General features: G+C 37.8%; 1 protein-coding gene across 2 annotated transcripts; it reads left to right on the forward strand.

The window, feature by feature from the left end:
* Positions 1–547: 547 nt before the first annotated feature.
* LOC145490063 (protein BUD31 homolog) lies at positions 548–8,409 on the forward strand. 2 transcript variants are annotated; one of them, XM_081469171.1, is made up of 5 exons: positions 552–1,971; positions 2,087–2,144; positions 5,455–5,519; positions 6,073–6,239; positions 7,728–8,409. In XM_081469171.1, exons 1-5 carry the CDS (start codon positions 1,878–1,880, stop codon positions 7,776–7,778), a joined length of 435 nt encoding a protein of 144 aa, XP_081325297.1. In that variant the 5' UTR covers positions 552–1,877; the 3' UTR covers positions 7,779–8,409. The 2 variants fall into 2 exon arrangements, with proteins under 2 accessions (XP_081325296.1, XP_081325297.1); XM_081469170.1 differs by lacking the exon at positions 7,728–8,409 and having other exon boundaries at positions 548–1,971; positions 6,073–7,719.
* The last annotated feature ends 10,155 nt before the right edge of the window (positions 8,410–18,564 follow it).

An 18,564-nucleotide genomic window follows, 5' to 3' on the forward strand; every position in this document is an offset into this window, starting at 1 on the left:
AAGCGGCCATGCCCTTCTTAAAAATCTCAAAAGTAAAAAACAAAAAAAGATAAAACTACCGACCACCTGGAAACAAGTCGATATTCACAGTATTTGAACAACCAGAAGCGGGGTATTATTTATTTTTTCGTTGCGTCAGTCCCAAGTCGATAACTTTCAGCAGTTTTGACAAAAACTGTCGTGTTTTTGAACCTCAACTGTCTGACATTTTCCTATTTAATGCTTTCCTCTTGAGGAATCTTTGAATATTTCCTGAATATACAATATTGTAGTGTTTGCTCTTGCAAGGACCTTGATGATATATTCGCTTTCTGCGGTTGAACCTTTTTGTTAAATTGCTCTTTAATTTTTTCTTACAGAGTGGAAAAGAAGACTTCGAATGTGACAAGATGAAGATGGAAAAGCACTGGAGGAGCCATCGTAAGGATAAGATTTTTAAATTTACAATATTGTATTCCGATGTAATGGTGGCTTTATGTGATACGACTAATTTTCAAAACATATACAGATTATCCAAGTTCGATCTAAAAGCGTTAATTTGTGAATAGATAATGATCGAAATTTTTAGTTACATTGATCGAGAAGTGTCAAAATGACTGCAAAATAGTTCGGTAAGGTCTTTGGTAAGGTCTTTGGAAAACTCTTTGTAGAGATTGATATGATGGAAATACAGTTGTGTGTACACCCCAAATAAAGTCTATCATATGTTGTAGGAATGTTCTCCCAGAGATGACCGCTTTGCAGGTGAATTTAAGGCTACCAATAAGGGATTGAAGCTCAATTAAACACTCTGAGTAAAAGAACTTAAGGGTTCCTGAAAGGTTTCATCTCAGAAAGAGTACGCACACCCCCTGCACCCACCCCCTAGATCCGCCCCTGACACATGAATAGTACCTTTTCTGCCTCCACCCCGTCCCCCGCCTGGCTGATAAGCTTACCTGTACACAAGGACTGCAAAGAGCTTTAAGCCCTGGTCAAAAGTACTCGCAAGTAGTCGCAAGTAGCCACAAGTTGAACTTGCGTAGAGACTTGCGCTGGGTGGCCAAACGGGCTGGCAAGTTGCCTCGCAAATACACGCAGGTCGCAAAAAAACCCATTTCAAGGCAGACATATCCTTATTTTATTGGCTAATAATAGGTTAATGGACGTCACCCAACTTGCGTTAACTTGGGTTGTGTGGCCAAACGGTGAAAAACCTGCGTCGACTTGCGTGCAAATTTGATCTCGACAAAAGTGAGCGCAAGTCATCGCAAGTCAACGCAAGTGCACGCAATGTCTGACCAAACGAAGTCGCAAGTAGACGCAAGTTGAGAACTTGCGTCTAGTTGCGACTCCGTTTGGCAAGGGCTCTATGGCTTCCAAGTACATGGCCATCCTCGGAGACCCAGGGGCAGTTAGTGGGGGCGGGGAAAAGTCTAAACGGGCGAGAAAAAAATTCGGGCGAAGAAAAGTCGAGAACGAGAGGAACAGCTGTTCCTCTCGTTCTCGACTTTTCTTCGCCCGAATTTTTTTCTCGCCCGTTTAGACTTTTCCCCGCCCCCACTAACTGCCCCTGGGTCTCCGAGGATGGTACATAGCTTGCAAAATTAGATCACTGTTATTTTTTTTAACCTGCTAAAACTTCTATTCTAGTTTAAAATATCGTTGCAATCATTCATTATTTTTTTACGAGGAAGCATGCACCAAAATTCAAACGAAACCCGTTTCCAAAATGGCGCACTTTGAGCCTGCAGTACATTCGCATATTCTAATATTTTGCATGCGCAGTTCTCCACCGTGAGACGCGAGTGAGCTGGGTTCCAGTGTACAAGCAGAAGAAGGCAAGAATCGTGGTTCGTGCTCAAAGTATTAAAGCGTACGTTTTTTGACGAAAAGAAATGCCTAAAGTACGTCGTAGTAGAAAACCGCCACCAGAGGGATGGGAACTGATTGAACCAACGCTCGATGAACTGGATCAGAAAATGCGAGAAGGTAAATTTCCCCTCCAAAACATTATGGGATTTTCATGCGTTCTCAGACCATGGAACTAAACTTGATGAGCTATATACTAAACCGTTTGTTATACTGTACCTTTCTCTTTCTTCAGCTGAGACAGAACCACACGAAGGGAAACGAAAGACAGAGTCTATGTGGCCTATATTTAGGTAATAATGCGCCATGTTATGGACAATAAGAGCTTATAACAGTGAACTCGTTAAGTTATATCATTAATAACAACATCAGCAGTTTTTTATTCATTAGGAAGCTTGATTCATAGTTTGTGAGTCTATGTGCTGATGAATATACAGTGCAATCTATGAGCTAACTGGTATCCTGCGAGTGAAGGATATAAAAAGAAATGGATCATCACAGTTAACAGCAACTTCAACAGCTGCAAAAAAAAAAACTTTAATAATTAACAATTATTGGACGAGGTTGAGCAAAATATCGTGATTTTTCAGTGGCATACAAATCAATTATTTGGCGAAACAGAGGGCTGAGGTAAATAATTGATCTCGGAGGCACTGATAAATCACAATATTTTGCGATAACTGAGTTCAATAATTATTGTTTTATCATTCAATCACCAAGTTTGTTTTCATATTTAAATCACTCTCTGGAAGCTCAGGGAAGTGATCTGCCAATTTTAACCAAGAGAGTGGTTAGAATTGCACATGACCAGAATATTATTTGTAGCAAAACACATTTAGACAGTGCTATGGATGAGCAGACCATTATTTGTGGGCAGTTATTTGCAGGTCACGTGGTCGGCTCTTGGCCAATGGAAAGGAAGAAAAAAGTGCATTGAATGATAACACATATATATACAAGGGAACATATGAGAGATCATATATCATATGATCAATCATGTCTTCAATACATGTATATGTTGTTGGTCTAGTGTTATCATTCCATTGACAGTAGTCTTGATACATATATCACCAGCGTTCCCCTGAGGTTGACCCTTGACTGATTAGAGGGAGTTTTTCTGACGGGTTCGGGGAATTTTGCAACAAAAGTCTGTAATTTTCCCTGGCTACAAAAAATCCTTGCAATCCCCCTGTATATTTGCCAAACTATGCCTGTGGTAGGACAGTAGGTCAACCTCAATGAGAAGCTTGTGGCATAGGTGTATCCATATTCCATACTCTCTCAAGACAGCTCTCACGCAAGTGAAGTTAGTACCCAAACTACATGTACCAATACCGTTGAGTTCAAATTGTTGAGTATGTTAATTTAAAAGTTATAATATTTACAGAGGAACCCACATCAACATTAACTGGTTTTCATGTGGGTCCTCTATCCTGTTGTTGTAAATTAGAGATGTTGGTTTTTCTGAAGGGGGGAACCAGTGTACCCAGAGAAAAACCCTCTGAGCAAGGCGAGAAACGGTAACAAACTCAACCCACACATTGCACCAGGCCAGAATCGAATCCTTCCACACCAGTGGGAGGCCAGCTCTCACCCCTAATGATCCCTGTTCCCCTAAGGTTATAATTTCAGAAAAATGTGTATATATATATATATATATATATATATATATATATATATATATATATATATATATATATATATATATATATATATATATATATATATATATATATGTCTGGATTTATGAAAATGGTGTTAAAGACTGAATCAGGTGTTTTTTGATTTTTTGTTTTTTTTTTTCATTTCTTTGTTTTTGTTTTCTGCTTTCGCTATGACAGCAGCTTGTAAATCTTACCTAGCATGAAATGTAGGAACTCCTTGCCGCATGTTTCATTTATTTAGGTATTTTTTTCATTATTCATCGACCCTCCCCCCCCCCCCCTTTTTCAATTTGCGTTAAGTTTAGCCCAGGCTACACTCGTCTGAATTCAGTTCGCGCGGTGACTCTGACAAGGAGCGACCGATTAGCGTTCTGTATTTGCTGTCTAAAGGAAGTCTGCCCGAGGACATCATTAAGTCCAATGAAGGCCCAAGTCTAACGATTTGCTAGTAAGCGTCGTCCATTATCGTACCTGAGGCGGGCCTGAGGACATGTGTAAACTGTACGGGTCACATTTAGTCCCGTAACAGAAGACCGTTTGCCCTGTGGCGATAATGTTGTGCCTGCTTTAGACAGCAAAAATCTTTCGCCACATCAATTTAGGGCTTAGACGTGCAATGGACTGGACATTTCTAGCTGCTGTTGGCATCATTTGCTTTGAACTTTGATGTAGCTAAAGACTTAGAAAAAAAATCTGTTGAAATCTGGATGTGCCATTCCGCGCTCGACAAAATTGAAGTACATCCGGGACATTGCTATTTGCGAGCAAAACATGGCCACGAGGAGAGAGAAGAACATGAGTTCAAGCGCTGATCGTGAGTAGAATTTCCTTGTTTTATCAATTTTAGGCGTTCTTGGCTTAGCTAAGTATCAGAACTGTCTGTGATTCGCTAGCGCGGAAGAAATTTATTTGCGTGGCTTCCGGGCGATAATTGACGTAACGACAACATGTTGAGTGTTCGCTTACTGCTAACTATGGCCTAGTTTGTCTGAAGTTCAATCGATTCTCGATGTAGGAAGCTCTTGTTCAGTCCATTTAGGACGATGCAGGCCTTTAGAAAGCGATAGATTAGCTCTCCGCCGCGGTTTTGATATCTGTACGTTCGTGTTGATTTAGACTCCAATTTCATGTTAAAAGCACTCTTAATTAAATTGTACAATTCATGATTCAACGAAAAGACGGTGAATTTAGTCTTCCTGGCTTCAAAAGGCATACAGGAGAGTTATTTGCTGTTATTTGAGCTACGATAAGCCTCGTGGAAAGCTAGCTCTAGGACAGAATTGTAGCAAGTTAGATTATCAGTGACAAGTCAAATTCTATGGCTATGTTTTTGCGAATCCGGTCAGATATTGAAATGAAATGTCACGTAACGGCTACTTTTTGGCTGAAATATAGAGGTAAATAACCGATTCCACTGCTTACCATGCTCTTGTTAGCGTGACTGGCTAATTTAACCCACAGTAAAGACATAGTGAGGTCATTTCGGTGAAATCGCAGAGGTTAAGCCTGTCTAAATTAGTGCCGCGGCGAACCAAATGATCAATTTAAGCTCTAATTTAGTTTTGTTTGGCTCGTTCGACTCATTTTGCAGCGACTTTAAAGGCTTGTATAGGCATGGTATGGACTCTATTAAGAGTACACGAGGTAGATAGCACTCTCGGTGCGACATGGCCATATTTATGTACATTTTCTAACCGTTTTTTCAAAAACATGCCCGCTATTTTGGTGCAAAGTCTTTAACACGGTTTTCATAAATTCAGATATATATATATATATATATATATATATATATATATATATATATATATATATATATATATATATATATATATATATATATATATATATATAGTATGGCAAGGCCTTTTTATCAGTCAGGTTTTATTCTTTTACGTCTTAAGGCCAGAGGAAATTAACAAGAAATTTATTTCAATTTCAGAATCCATCACCAGAAGTCTCGCTATGTTTATGAACTGTTCTACAGGAGAAAAGCAATCAGTAGAGGTACAGAATTATTCAACATTAAACAGTTATTTTGATATACATGTGGTTATGGTGATATTAAATTCATGTACCCTAAAGTTTGATTGCCAAATTACAAACTGTGAAGACTGATACTGATACAGGTTGCATAAAATGCGATCAGATAAAAATTAATGTGTTACTCAGAAATTGCATAATAATTAATAATCCATGGCAAATTGGAGTGTGAGTGGGGTTTTTTTTTAATTAATTTATTTTGAGTTCTTCTAAAGTTGTGGAAGTTTTGTGAATTTGAAACATAATCTTTTCGTTCTTTTGATATGCTTTTTTAGATACAAACATGAACCTTTTACCAACCACCAAAAAAGTCTTTGTGGCAAAATTATGATGCAGTTTCATCAGTACAACATGAGATATTCTGGCAAGCAATCAACCAACCAGCAATGAGAAATACGTACATATAACTGTGTATGTTTTTTGCTGTGTTATTACATGTACTTAGCTAATAAGGTGTTTCATGTTTCATGTACATGTATATCCTTGAACTGATTTTACATATTGTTCTAATTCCTAGAGTTGTATGAATTCTGTCTCAAGGAAGGCTATGCTGACAAAAACCTAATAGCTAAATGGAAGAAGCAAGGATATGAAAACCTCTGCTGTTTAAGATGTATTCAGTGTAGAGATACTAACTTTGGTACAAACTGTATCTGCCGTGTACCTAAAGCAAAACTTGAAGAGGTGAGTACAGTTGAACCTCGATTATACGGACTTGTCGGGATTAGACAAAATAGTCCAGATAACTGAGGGTCCGGATAATCAAAAATATGAATATTAATGAAGAACAAAACTGATTAAATTAAGAAAGCAACATTTAATTGTGAAACAACACTTTTACAAATCATTTGGAAAACAATATGGTCTACATCTTCATTGCCCACTGTGAATACCTTTACACGGGTACATTACACAGTGCTACTTTTGCTCTTTAATTGAAAGCAAAACAAACTCACTTTTGACTGCACTTTTCAATGCTGTAGTTTTAGAAAGATTATGGCTACAGATCTCGATCATGACTAACAAATGTTCGTGACATAATTGGGACTAAAGAAAAAGTTCAGATAATCAAGAAATCCGGATAATCGAGGTACGGCTGCACGGATAATCAAGGTTCAACTGTAGCTGGTTTTGAAGACAAACAGAAACTCTTGCTTGGACTTAGTGTCCCCCACTGCCAGAGCTTATTATCATTCCCGTAGCATGAAGTGAATTAGAGAATAGCTACTCCTAACCAGGTGTCACCTGACATTCTTGTATTTATATTTCTGTACTTCACTTGTCCAGTTGATTCTGGTCATGACCACCTCTACCACACTATGTCTTCCCCCCTATGCCCTGCTAGAATACTGTGGAACAATTACTCACTAAGGAGATCTCAGGGATAGGCATTTGTTAGGTGGGGTTGGGGGGGGGCAGTTAGTAATTCCTGCTAGCAGGGTTGCCACGGTCAGGGAAAAGTCAGGGAAAATCAGATTTTGTTCAAGGTCAGGGAAAAGTCAGGGAGGTTTGTATCAGGTCAGGGAATTTCTAAATCCCTGTTCAAAGTCAGTGAAAATTATTTTATTAGATGTTTTCGTATAGACAAGGCAATTTTGTTTTAAAAATTATCTTAGCCATCCTTATTTTTATTGATTCATGGCCAGAATAATCATCCTGCACAGTCAGTGAAAATTGCTTTACAGTCAGTGAAAAGTCAGGGACTTTTTTTTGTTCCAGTGGGTGGCAATCCTGCGCTAGGGACTACTAACTACTAGTCCATCGAAGGATTACACCCCAGTATTAAATTCCCAGGTACACATTACACCTGAGTGGAGAGAGGTATTATATGAGTACACTGACTTTCCAAGGAACACAACACGGTGACACTAACCAGGACTCAAACCCAGACAGCTTGATCTTGAGTCTAGCATGCCATTCAATAGGATAATGTGTCTCTTGTGTACACAGATTAGTTACAATGGACTGTCACAAAGATGCCAGTTTGTTTCTTTAAAAGAAAGAAGCTTTGTTGTCACCCGTAAATGTACTTGAAATTATTGAAATTAAGTGTTTCACTTGTCTTCCAACATCTTTACACACCATCATTACTTGTTAACATAGCAAAGGAGGTGAATCAATGACAAGTGATCAGTGTGATAGACTTAACTTTATTGTGCTCTTCTCTTTCAGGGAAAGATTGTTGAGTGTGTTATATGTGGATGTAGAGGATGTTCTGGTTAAACGTAGCAGGACAAGCTTTTAGCAGCAGTCATTCAACCAGGCAAACTGTAACCAATTGTCATTAATGTGGTGTGGATAACATAGCGACAGTGAAGATGTTTCTCGCTAGAGCTATCAACAAGCACTGAAAAAGAACTTTAGTTTTCTTTGATTTTTATTTGCTTTGCCCTTGCAAGGTGAAGAAAAAATCAGTTAACTTCTATTATTTGTCTGGGTCTGTTATGTTCAGAAGATGGACAACGCTATTCACTGGAAAATCACTCACCAGTGGACAGCTTAGTTTGTTTAGTTAACACTTACCCCTTGGATAAGGATTAGTCTTGTGGATAGCATAATCCAGCCTTTGAACTACTGGGCTTTGTAATATAAAACTTGCGTTTTTTTGGATCTACGTTTTGAATTGTATTTATTTTCAGTTTATTTTTTTCACAGTGATTTGCTCAAACCTGTGAAAGAACTGTACTCTGGCTAAACATAGGAAAATACTGCATGGCGCAATTTGTTTTGTAAATTTTAAAATAATCTAAGGCAAAATTGAAACAGATTATCGCAATTTCATTACAAAAGGAAGCATAAAGGGACTAAACTGTTGTAAAAAGATGGAAATGTGTAATAAGACGTGTTGACTATATGGAGTTGGTGTCTTGTGACTGTACTGACAGTAGAGGCCCTTTAGGCCCGTCTTGCAATCTTTGAAGAAGTGCGCTAAGAACTTCAAGACTACTGCGTTTGCCTCGGAGCTCGTCGGAAGCTAGATGATTGAAGATAGCCAATGTACAGAAGAGGGAGAGGCAAGCCACCTTTGGCTTATTCCAGGCATCTTCGGTATTTGGATCGGAACTCGTCTGAAAGTTTTCGATTTCACTCCTGCGCTATCACGACAGAATTTCGCGAGGTTGATGGGTCGTCAATGAAAGCTGCAGCACCATAGATGTAGCGCCTCGTTCCAGTAAGCGTCCCCTGTCAAAACAACGGTCGTATTGTCGCTCATGTTCCACAACAGACGCCCGTATCCCAAGTTGTGACGTGTTAAGAGTTAATTGAATCTTTCACCCAGGTCTCACTCTGTTTGATGCCGTGCTTGGTCATGGTTCGAGATATTTTGGTACCAAAGAGGCGCTTCTATACTTCACCACATAAAAATCCTTGTCATTCGATGCATTTTTTTTCTTTTTTTTCATTGGCCGAGGGCCCATCTGGTGACCTTCAAATGCCTATAAATGCGTACGAATAATGGTCTGCTCAATAATATTCCGTTCATGCGTAATTGTAACCACGCTCTCGGATGAAAAATGGCAGATCACCTCACTGAGCTGTCGGAGTGTGATTTAAATATGAAAACAAACCTGGTGATCGAATGATAAAACAATTATTGAATTTGGTTATCGCAAAATATCGTGATTTTTTAGTGCTTCCCAAGTCAATTATCACGATATTTTGCACAACCTCGTTTAATAATTGTTAATTATTATCCTTTTGTATACCTCCAGCCTGAAAAAGGTACCTCTTTTGGACAGATCCTCTCCGTATGGCCCACAAAAAGGAGCACCTCACCCCTACCCCACCACCCACCGAGAAGGCCCTTTAAAGTTTTACGATTTTTGGAATACCATGTCTCCCTCATTGCTAAGCAGATATTATGTTATCACGTGACTGGTTAAAGTAAACCTTACGTGCAGCTGTGTAATACATGCTTACAAACGTTCTGACACATACCCTGGTATTAGAAGAACTTTCTTCTAGAGAATAAACAAAACTCTAAGGAGTAGGATGCTGCCTCAGTCACACAAAGTTAAGATTAAATTTTAGCCACTTCCGGACCACAGGAGAGTGCTGTCAGGGAACCCACAGCTACGAGGAAAGAATTTCATTAAGTGGTCTGTTTGAAACTTGTGACGGCTCAGCATGTAAAATTTCAAAACCATATTTTCAACGCATTGAGTTTTCAAGCTCTTAGGTATGTTAAGAAATTGAAGCTCTAACTTGCGTTCTTGTATCGTATTATAGATCTGAAGTGAATTCTAATTTTGTATGGCGTGCTTTACTATTTGTAGGCTCTTACGTTAAATTAAATGAATGGTTAAATCATTTGCTAACCGCAAACAAAATTATGAGCTAAGAGCACGGTCAGAGCCGTTTGAACAGATTATATATTTTTACCTCCTTTATAGGCTTGAGTTGTTATTTCTGTTCCATCTTGGCAGAAACATTTGCGCCATAAAGATTAAATGTGTTCCTGTTGAAACTACCAGGGAAAAACTCAAGGTGGAAGTAAATCATTTCAGTGGTAACTGACATGAAGTTCCTCGAGGACTTAATTCGATGATTGACTAAACTTGTAGAATGCGACATATTTGGACGAGTTGATTCTTGTAGTCATAACATATATTTTCTATTTTTACGGCCTTAGAAAATTGTTCAGTCTTACAACATGCGAACCTTTCATTCTGTTGTTTATTCTCTTTCTATCGTTCCATTTCGCGCCAGTTGTCGTGTCCGGCAGTCTTAAATCGGGCCCAATGCAAACTCTTATTAATTCCTTTTGTAATCCTATACATGTAAAAATTTCAACATACTGCTTGGCTGAGAGCACGTCAATCCCAAACAGTGCAGAAACGGATGAAATCCGGCGAGTGCAAAAAGCTGAAATTGAGTGCAGAAAACTCAAATTAAATTGCATGTATATTATTAACAAGTAATCGAATGATTTTTCTCGTGCAATATTTGGAATAAATAAGCACTCGTTAATTTTTCAGACTTCAAATTGCATTCGCCCAACAGGCTCCTGCCATTTGTTTTTTTCAAACTTTGAAAAATTTACTGCTCATTTATTTATTCCAGATATTCAGAAGTGTAGCAGCTCTCGTAAGCTTGTAATTATCTTCATTGTTAGCAGCTGTTATTGTTCTGAGGGCTAGGGGCATTGTTTCTGTTGTTTGTTCTATTGTTCTCTCAAAGGGTAACAAGCCATTCATGTGAAACCTTACGAGAGCTGCAACATCACCCCAAATATTGCACGAGAAAAGTCATTTGATGACCTATACAAACAGCCATTTTATGTAAATCGTTGTTTTGCATCAGGCTTTGTTATGAAACAGAGGCTAAAAAGGCCAGGAAGGGAAAACAAGACGGGCAAATACACTCCTCCCTGAAGGGGAAGGAAATAATTACTTGACCGTATTGTGTTTTTGACGACGGTTTGTGTTATGCTTTATCTGCACGTTAATAGCTTAAGTGTGGATAATTCATTTTCCCGCGCTTTCACCCATGCGGCAAAGTACATATTTACAGAAGTTAGTCGGCCCAGACGTGATTCCCCAACCCATTCAGGTCAATAAGTACATATTATTAGTTTTGGCAGTTTGATGTGTTGTGAAGAACTGTCAAATTTGTGCCGGTAAATACGCAAAAACGTGTCGAATAACACACATTAAATAACAGGTCTAGGAAACTAATTGTCATCTCTCCACCAGCTCATGCCCAATCCCATGACAACCTTGAAGACCTGTTTACGTCAGCATGTCGGACTGCGTATTTCCCTTCAGGCAACGTGCACGTCTAATGTCATGTGATAATTAGCTTTATTTTCAGTGTTTGCTTCAATCTCACACAGAGGGGACAGATCAGTGAGTAGCTATACGGTAAATGATTTTCTTTTACATGTTAGATAACTTGCCAATGACCATCGATAAAAATAATTCCCGTGGGTATAGGTGTCGTTATTATTATTTTTTGGGATGTCCTTCAGTAAAACGCCAGAAACATTTATTGAGCTACTGTTAAAACAATATCCAGATGACAGCTAGCCTTGAAAATGAGTACTAGAGTCTTCTTATGTCTCAACTGCCGTCTTGGATTGATTTCCAGGTTAAAATTCCAATCTGAAACTTAAACCTCTATTGACTATGCTTAAACAGATGTCACAGATCGAAAGTGTTTTGACGAAAGCGTTTCCTCACGTTGAAAATCTCTCACAACAAAATTCGACAAATATTTGCATCACGTATTCCATGTTGATTCGATAATGTTCGGAACGCTCATAAAATGAGGCTTAAATTTTCGATTGAGCATGGAATGTTCTTTTTTAAATATTACGTATTTCATCAACCCAGATAACAACAAGGTGATGCTGCCTTCCAATAAAACAAGAAAATCGACGGTCTATCTTTAAATAGGGGAATCCTTGTTTACAATATTTGCCTCATTAGCATAAGCAGTTCAGTTTCTGACGGAGCTGCAAATAAAACAGTTCTGAATATTGAAAGGTCATAGTACGGTTAACTCTGCCAATGAATATGAGCCTGATGTAGTGAATACTTTTTGTGCAACACGGGCTTAAAAACTCAAAATTTTACAAAGAATGTATTAGCTCATTAGCGCTTTTGCCACCCAGAAATTTTGCAGTTTTTGAAAGACAATATCTCCTTGAATATTAGACCCAAAGAGCTACATATTTCACCATGTACTAAGTTTCACTAGCTCTTTAGCTGCCTGAAGTCAATTCATATCTAACATGTTTCCTTCTGTACGCAAAGCTGTAGGCAAATGAGCAAAAATGTAAACAATGACGTCAGCATGAATCCCCCTATAGTTTCGGTGTTCGTGGGAAATAAGACTCATCTAGAAATCTTGCTTTACAAGCATTATCCTGTGTACCTTTAGAGTACCACGGGTTTGTTCAATCTTTGTTTTATGTAACAACAGCAAAAATCTCTTTCGCACGTGATTTTCAAAATGATACATACGTTTTTTGGTACATTTTTAAGTCTCAACTAAAACGTGTGTAAAACTGAAGCGCGCGGCTTTGAGCAACACAGAGTTGTTAGCAAGCAACTGTATAAAAAAAGGCAATTTGAAAAAACAACGGCAAGGAATTACAGAGCTTATAATGAAACGGATACCGAAAAGTGAGCGCTTGATTCAATCAGCTTATTACATAACTAATTGCGACTGGCAACAGCTGAGGGTATCTTTTGTCTTGTCAAAAGCCCAATAAAAACACGTATAATTTCCATCTTTGCTCTGGAAAAAAACGCAAAACCTAAAAGGCAACAGGAACTAGGAAATATAGGGGGTGATGTTGGACGTGTTACAATTTGAACTTGACTTACGGAAATGAGGTACACTTTTTTAAAAGTTAGCTTGTAGAATATGACGGAAAACTCTAGATAATTTCCCCAGTTGATCAAGTGATTGTCAGCTGCCTGCCAATGTATTTATATTTCAAAAAAAAAAAAGAAATTAGATGTTAATATGATTAGCCGACCTTATTGGTTTATTAACCAGTCGCTGGAAAAACAGTTTTGGTGAACATCTCACTTTCTTTACTGAGTGTCTGAATCACCCTCAGTACTTTGTAGGTAAGGAAAAATTTTCTTCTCTCAAAATAGACTTTTTCCGAGTTTTGACTATGTTAAGCACATAAGCATGATTTAGAGTCCAAAGTACTACTCTAGCCTCTAAACAAATCCGAAATCCGAAAATAATGGTTATGATCTTGCAGAATTATCTCGGACAGATCACAAGAATTTTTGTTACTAGTCACAATGACTAAAGATGGCGAGCATAAAATGGATTACAATATGCTGGGAAAAACTTTGAAAATGTAAAGCTTACCTCCGAAATAATTTGAGTTTTACAATGCTGCTCAATGCTACGATATTAAAATTTCTTAAAGAAATTACTTTCGAGGATTTACGGTACAAAAATTTCGGGAGAACACTTTTTTGTGGTGTTTTGAACAAAACTGCAGCTAAGTGGACATGCTATTCCGTACGGCGCTTGATTAGGCACATCTGTACAAAGTTTTCCTACGTGCACAAGTCAAAAATGAAATAGCCGAGATCCTATTAATACATGTAACAAGATATCTTGACACCTGAGACATAAAAGGAGAGTAACGTTTTTTTCCTTACTTTAAATTTTGCTTCAGCGAACATCGCGGATTCGGAGTTGTGAAAATCTTGAACTTGCATTGGTAATTGGTTTTTCTAGCCCGACATTGTGGGTATGCTGAACAAGTACTGCGGGTATACTGAACATTTCTCTCATTCTTTTTCCCAAGCTCAATGGATAGTGCGAAAGATTAAAACACAATTTTAATATTGGTTCACAATATGGTAATTGTTAGTTTAGTAGAAGGTAGTGTCGTCACTGAAAACTGGCCAAAACCATCATCTGTAAAACGTGTTGTGTTTTCGGCCAAGCATCGTTAATTCGAATAAACCTAGTAGATCTAACATAGTAAATAAAGCCACTTTTCAGGAAAAGATTAATCCATTTTACATGTATTTGACGAGTACTGTGGACCCTGCGCGATTGATAACTGAGATATGACCTAACCAAGCCGGCAATAAATGTGAATTAAGTCAACATACACGTGTTTATTAACCGCACAGGCAGAAAACACATTTGACTTTTTCCAATTCCTAAAAAGAAGCCATGAACGAAAATTTCAATACTGGTTTACTCTTTTCAGTTTTCTCAACCTAGTCAATATCCTCTGTGAATTTTTCGTAATTTTTCCGTTGATGAAATTTTGTTCCTCTGTGCCACGTCATCTCGAACTGAAGCCCCCCTCTTGAGAGAAGACTGTTTTTGTCATTTCGTACAAATGTTTGACCGGGTAGGAAATCACCTGCAAATTTCATATACGTGACAATCTTTTTGGAAGAAAGTTCAAAACAAATTGATTGGCAGATCTGATACTCCATACCTATTTCAATATTTATACCTTGATGAGAAGGCAGAGCTTGATGACAATGCCAAGGACAGCAAGGTCTTAAGAATTGAATTAAACATCTATAATGGATGTTTTAGTCCATGTGTTTAAACTCAAAACTGACTGGTAGTTCAAATACAATATTATATACCGCCTCTTTATGTTCTAAATTTGTACATGGCGTTGCTTGGTAACGGATGGGTAATAATTATCACAGGATGGTGTAAAGTGCACGTACAGCGCCAAAGTGTTTATGTTGTTTTAACTATGAGATGCAATAGGATCTCACTAATTTGAACTCGGTTATTTCGAATTCCCAGTTATTTTGAACTGTAAACCATTTCCCTTGGATAGTTGAATTCGCCCTTCAGTCATTTACTATCGATTATTTCGAACTATTTTTCGTTTCCCCTGAGAGTTCGAAACAGCGGGCTTCAGCAGTATCGATAACTGAGCACATCGTAAACGGTCATTTATACTGATCTTGGTATTGTTATGTGCGACGGCAAGGTCCAATAATAAAAATTTTTGGAATCGGACTTTGCCGCCGGTTCTAAAGTCTGTTTTCGCTTTACTGCGCCTCAGTTTCAATAATATGCGGACTCTAAAATTCAAAGCTCAACCGACAAATGCGTTTTTCGCTACCGTCAATCAAATGTTCGGCGACTTCTCCCAGCTTCGAACTACTGCTGAGCGCGCGGTAATCAAATCAAATCGTTGGGCACAGTTCTGCAGACAACATAGTCGAAAGCTGGGAGGAGCCGCCGAACATTTGACTGACGGTAACGAAAAACGCATTTGTCGGTTGCGCTTTGAATTTTAGATTCCGCATGTTGTTGAAAGGCGCAGTTACGGGATGCCTGTTGTATCGGACAGTCTGTAAGTTATACAGACGCCCTTAACATTTTAAAAACAAGAGGAAACAGCCGAAGTGTGTCGGCGTGCGCAACATGTCGACAAGATGTAAATAGAAAGACCGGCAATAGTGTTATAAGATTTGTTAACCGTCAAAAACTCCAGCAGCGGACTGAATATGTTACTCAGTGAAAACTGAGCAACATCTAGAACATTTGTATGATGTATTTTTTAAGGGATGTTTCTGGGACATAACCGATTATATACGATACACTATTTACTGTATTGGAATGAATCCGCCATCTGTTAGGGTCAAGGTTAGAACTGCAAACCAAACCGCTTTTGCAACATTCCACAGTCGAGTAATATTGGGTTTGTTTCAATAAAAATATACGGCATTACGTTACTTTTGTAATAAATTCCAAATCAGTTTTTGATCGTTTTTATTGTGAACAAGTTAACTTCAGTCTGAGCTATTTCTTTGTCAGCATAGGTTTCCATACAATTTTTTGTATCGGGCCTACCGGCACCGAATTTGATTAAGTGTTTTAATTACAAACTACACATCTCATAAGAAAACTAAAAACACTCAGTATTGCTCAATGTCCAGTGTTTATTCAATTCCGTCAAATGTAGTCAGTTAAATCTTTATTTTAATATTTCCAAATAAAGGTTTACAGACTACTTTTATCGTCAAACTATGATAATAGACTATAAACGACTTGATACTACTTGGTCTACTCGACCTATTAGAGTATGGATAGCGTCCGTCTGACTAAAAAATGTAGCGAATTTACGAAACACAACTTCATTTTGGATTCAATACTCAGTGACCTTGACTTTTGAGAACCTTTGAAATACACCTTGAGAACATTTCTGCTTTCCTCTCCTAGTCGTGCAACAGAAGCGCTGTCAATTGATGTTTCAGTTCTCGAAGGAAAGTCAAAAACTGGATAAGGCTTATCATTTTTAAGTCCATAAATCTGTTTTGTAACCAAACGTTACTTTTTGACGTAATCGTTACATGACTGGAAAGGAAGAACATTCATTTTGAGCATTTTATTTTGCAAGTTTGAAGGAGAGCTAAAGAGAAACCATCGGGGTGAGTTTGTCGCTGCATCTTTTATTTTCATGTTTTTGGTTTTCGTAGTGTTGAAATTTATACGACCAAACACCGTCGCTCATACACCAAATACACCGAAAGATATCCAGTGAATTCTAGAAGGGAGAGCAAATTGCAGTAGTTCAGCATTATCGATTTTTCGGGGAGACCTGCACCGTACGTTTACAAGGTACTTTATAAAAGTGACCAAACGAGACGATAGGTAAGCAACTTAAGCAATGCCCCTAGCCCTAAGAACAAAAGAGGTGCAGATTAACAAGAACGAATCAAAATAGAGGCTTTAAAGAAGTTCAGGTTAACTGGGTTTTTCTGAAACAAGATGACAGAATTTGAGAAGTCTGTCAGATTTGACATCACAATATTACGCATGCGTAATCCATCTTGATTATATATTGTTTAGCTTCTGTGCACTGTAATTTTTAAGGCAAAAACTTAAGATTATTACATTAAAGGAGGTTTGCGCATCTTGAAAAGTTTAGCCTAAATTTTTCAAGCTCTTAGTTTGTAATCCGTGTTAATCTTCTCCATCCTTCACCATCCTTGTTCCTTAATTGTTTGTTATTAGAGAGATTAAGCATGACGTTACGTCAAACGGCAAACGGCAAAAATGAAACTTTTGCCGTCTGTCTTCAGCTGTCTATACAGTAGAGTGAAAATATTTGTATTTGTGGTGAATAGAAGGAGACATTTTTCTATTTTTGTGTGATTTCTTTAAGGATTAAAAGAAAAGAATAAAAATAAACTATTATATATTTTCAGGTTTCCTTCAACTTAAAGGCAATTTTTTACGTGGCCAAAATGTCTGAAAATTCCGTGACTGAGCTCCTTGAGTGGTTTCCATGAATGAATATATGCCCGTCTTAAAGATTTTGAGTTTTCGAAGTCATTAATTCAAATGTTAGACATGATGATACCCCGGGCCTTTAATTTTGAGTTACGATTTCAGAAAAGAACATGTGCGTCCAAGACGAGTTTTCCGAGCCCCATATTGTGATTCAGCTATCGTTTTACAAAGTTACAGTTTGCCCTCACGATAAGCATTTATCTGCAGATGTCAATAATCACATCGGCGCCACTGTACTCTAAAACTCTCACACAAAAAAAATCATGCTGAAAAGCGGGCTCTGTTATTTTCTATTGACTCAGAATTTTACATCACTAAATATTCTAAATATTCTCGGCAATGTAAGTGTCATTGTTTGAGAATGCCACTCTCAGATGTTGCAAGTGTTTCTAAGTATCATCCTACAAAATTTCCGGCTCCATATTTTGGTAAAACTTAACAACGAAACATATTGGCTTTTAATTTTGCTTGTCTTTTCCGAGCTAACTTCATCACGGTGCAGTTGTGATGTTCCAAACGGTATATGAATTTTTTTAAATTTTTTTTCAAGAAAAATATACTTTGTCTTATAATTTTCTTAATTACGAAAGTGATTTAATAAGAGCACATTTTGTGATACAGCCAACCCCGATATGAAAACTAAATTCTCGTTCTAAGTGCTTAAAGAAGCCGGCCATGCTTTGGTCCCAATGGAAATTGCTCGAACGCCTGTGTTGCAAATTTGTTTAATTTAGATGTAAAGAAATTCACGTTTTTTTTTCGGAGCTACAGAAGTTGTGAGGTATATAGCTGTATTGAAGATGGTGTGGTCAAAACTCGGGTTTACATGTAAAATTACGATACAGAAACCATACCGTTTATTACATTTCGTGTCTTTAACTTTTATCAGCTTAATATTTAATTACTTTCCGCAAGATCTTTGTTTAGTGATCTTCATTGTGCAATTTCTTTCCTTTAAGAAACCTAGCTATAAAGCATATTGCCTTTTCAATTTGTTTGTCTTTTCCGAGCTATAAAACCGTACTTGCTTTTCATGGTTCTATGTAAATTTGGCAATTACTTCATTCTTAGTTTTACTCGAAATAGAAAAATAAGCTAATTAAACAATTGAATCACCAGGAAACATTACGTAATCAGTTGGCTCAGATATTTAAGAGATACTTTATCTAGCCTTCTGTTTGTTCACAGGTGAAACAGAGGTGGCCTTTATCAGCGAAAAGATACAAACAAGCCGCCTTCAAAG

This window comes from Orbicella franksi, chromosome 6 (genome assembly GCF_964199315.1).
Source record: "Orbicella franksi chromosome 6, jaOrbFran1.1, whole genome shotgun sequence".
Lineage (NCBI taxonomy): Eukaryota > Metazoa > Cnidaria > Anthozoa > Scleractinia > Merulinidae > Orbicella > Orbicella franksi.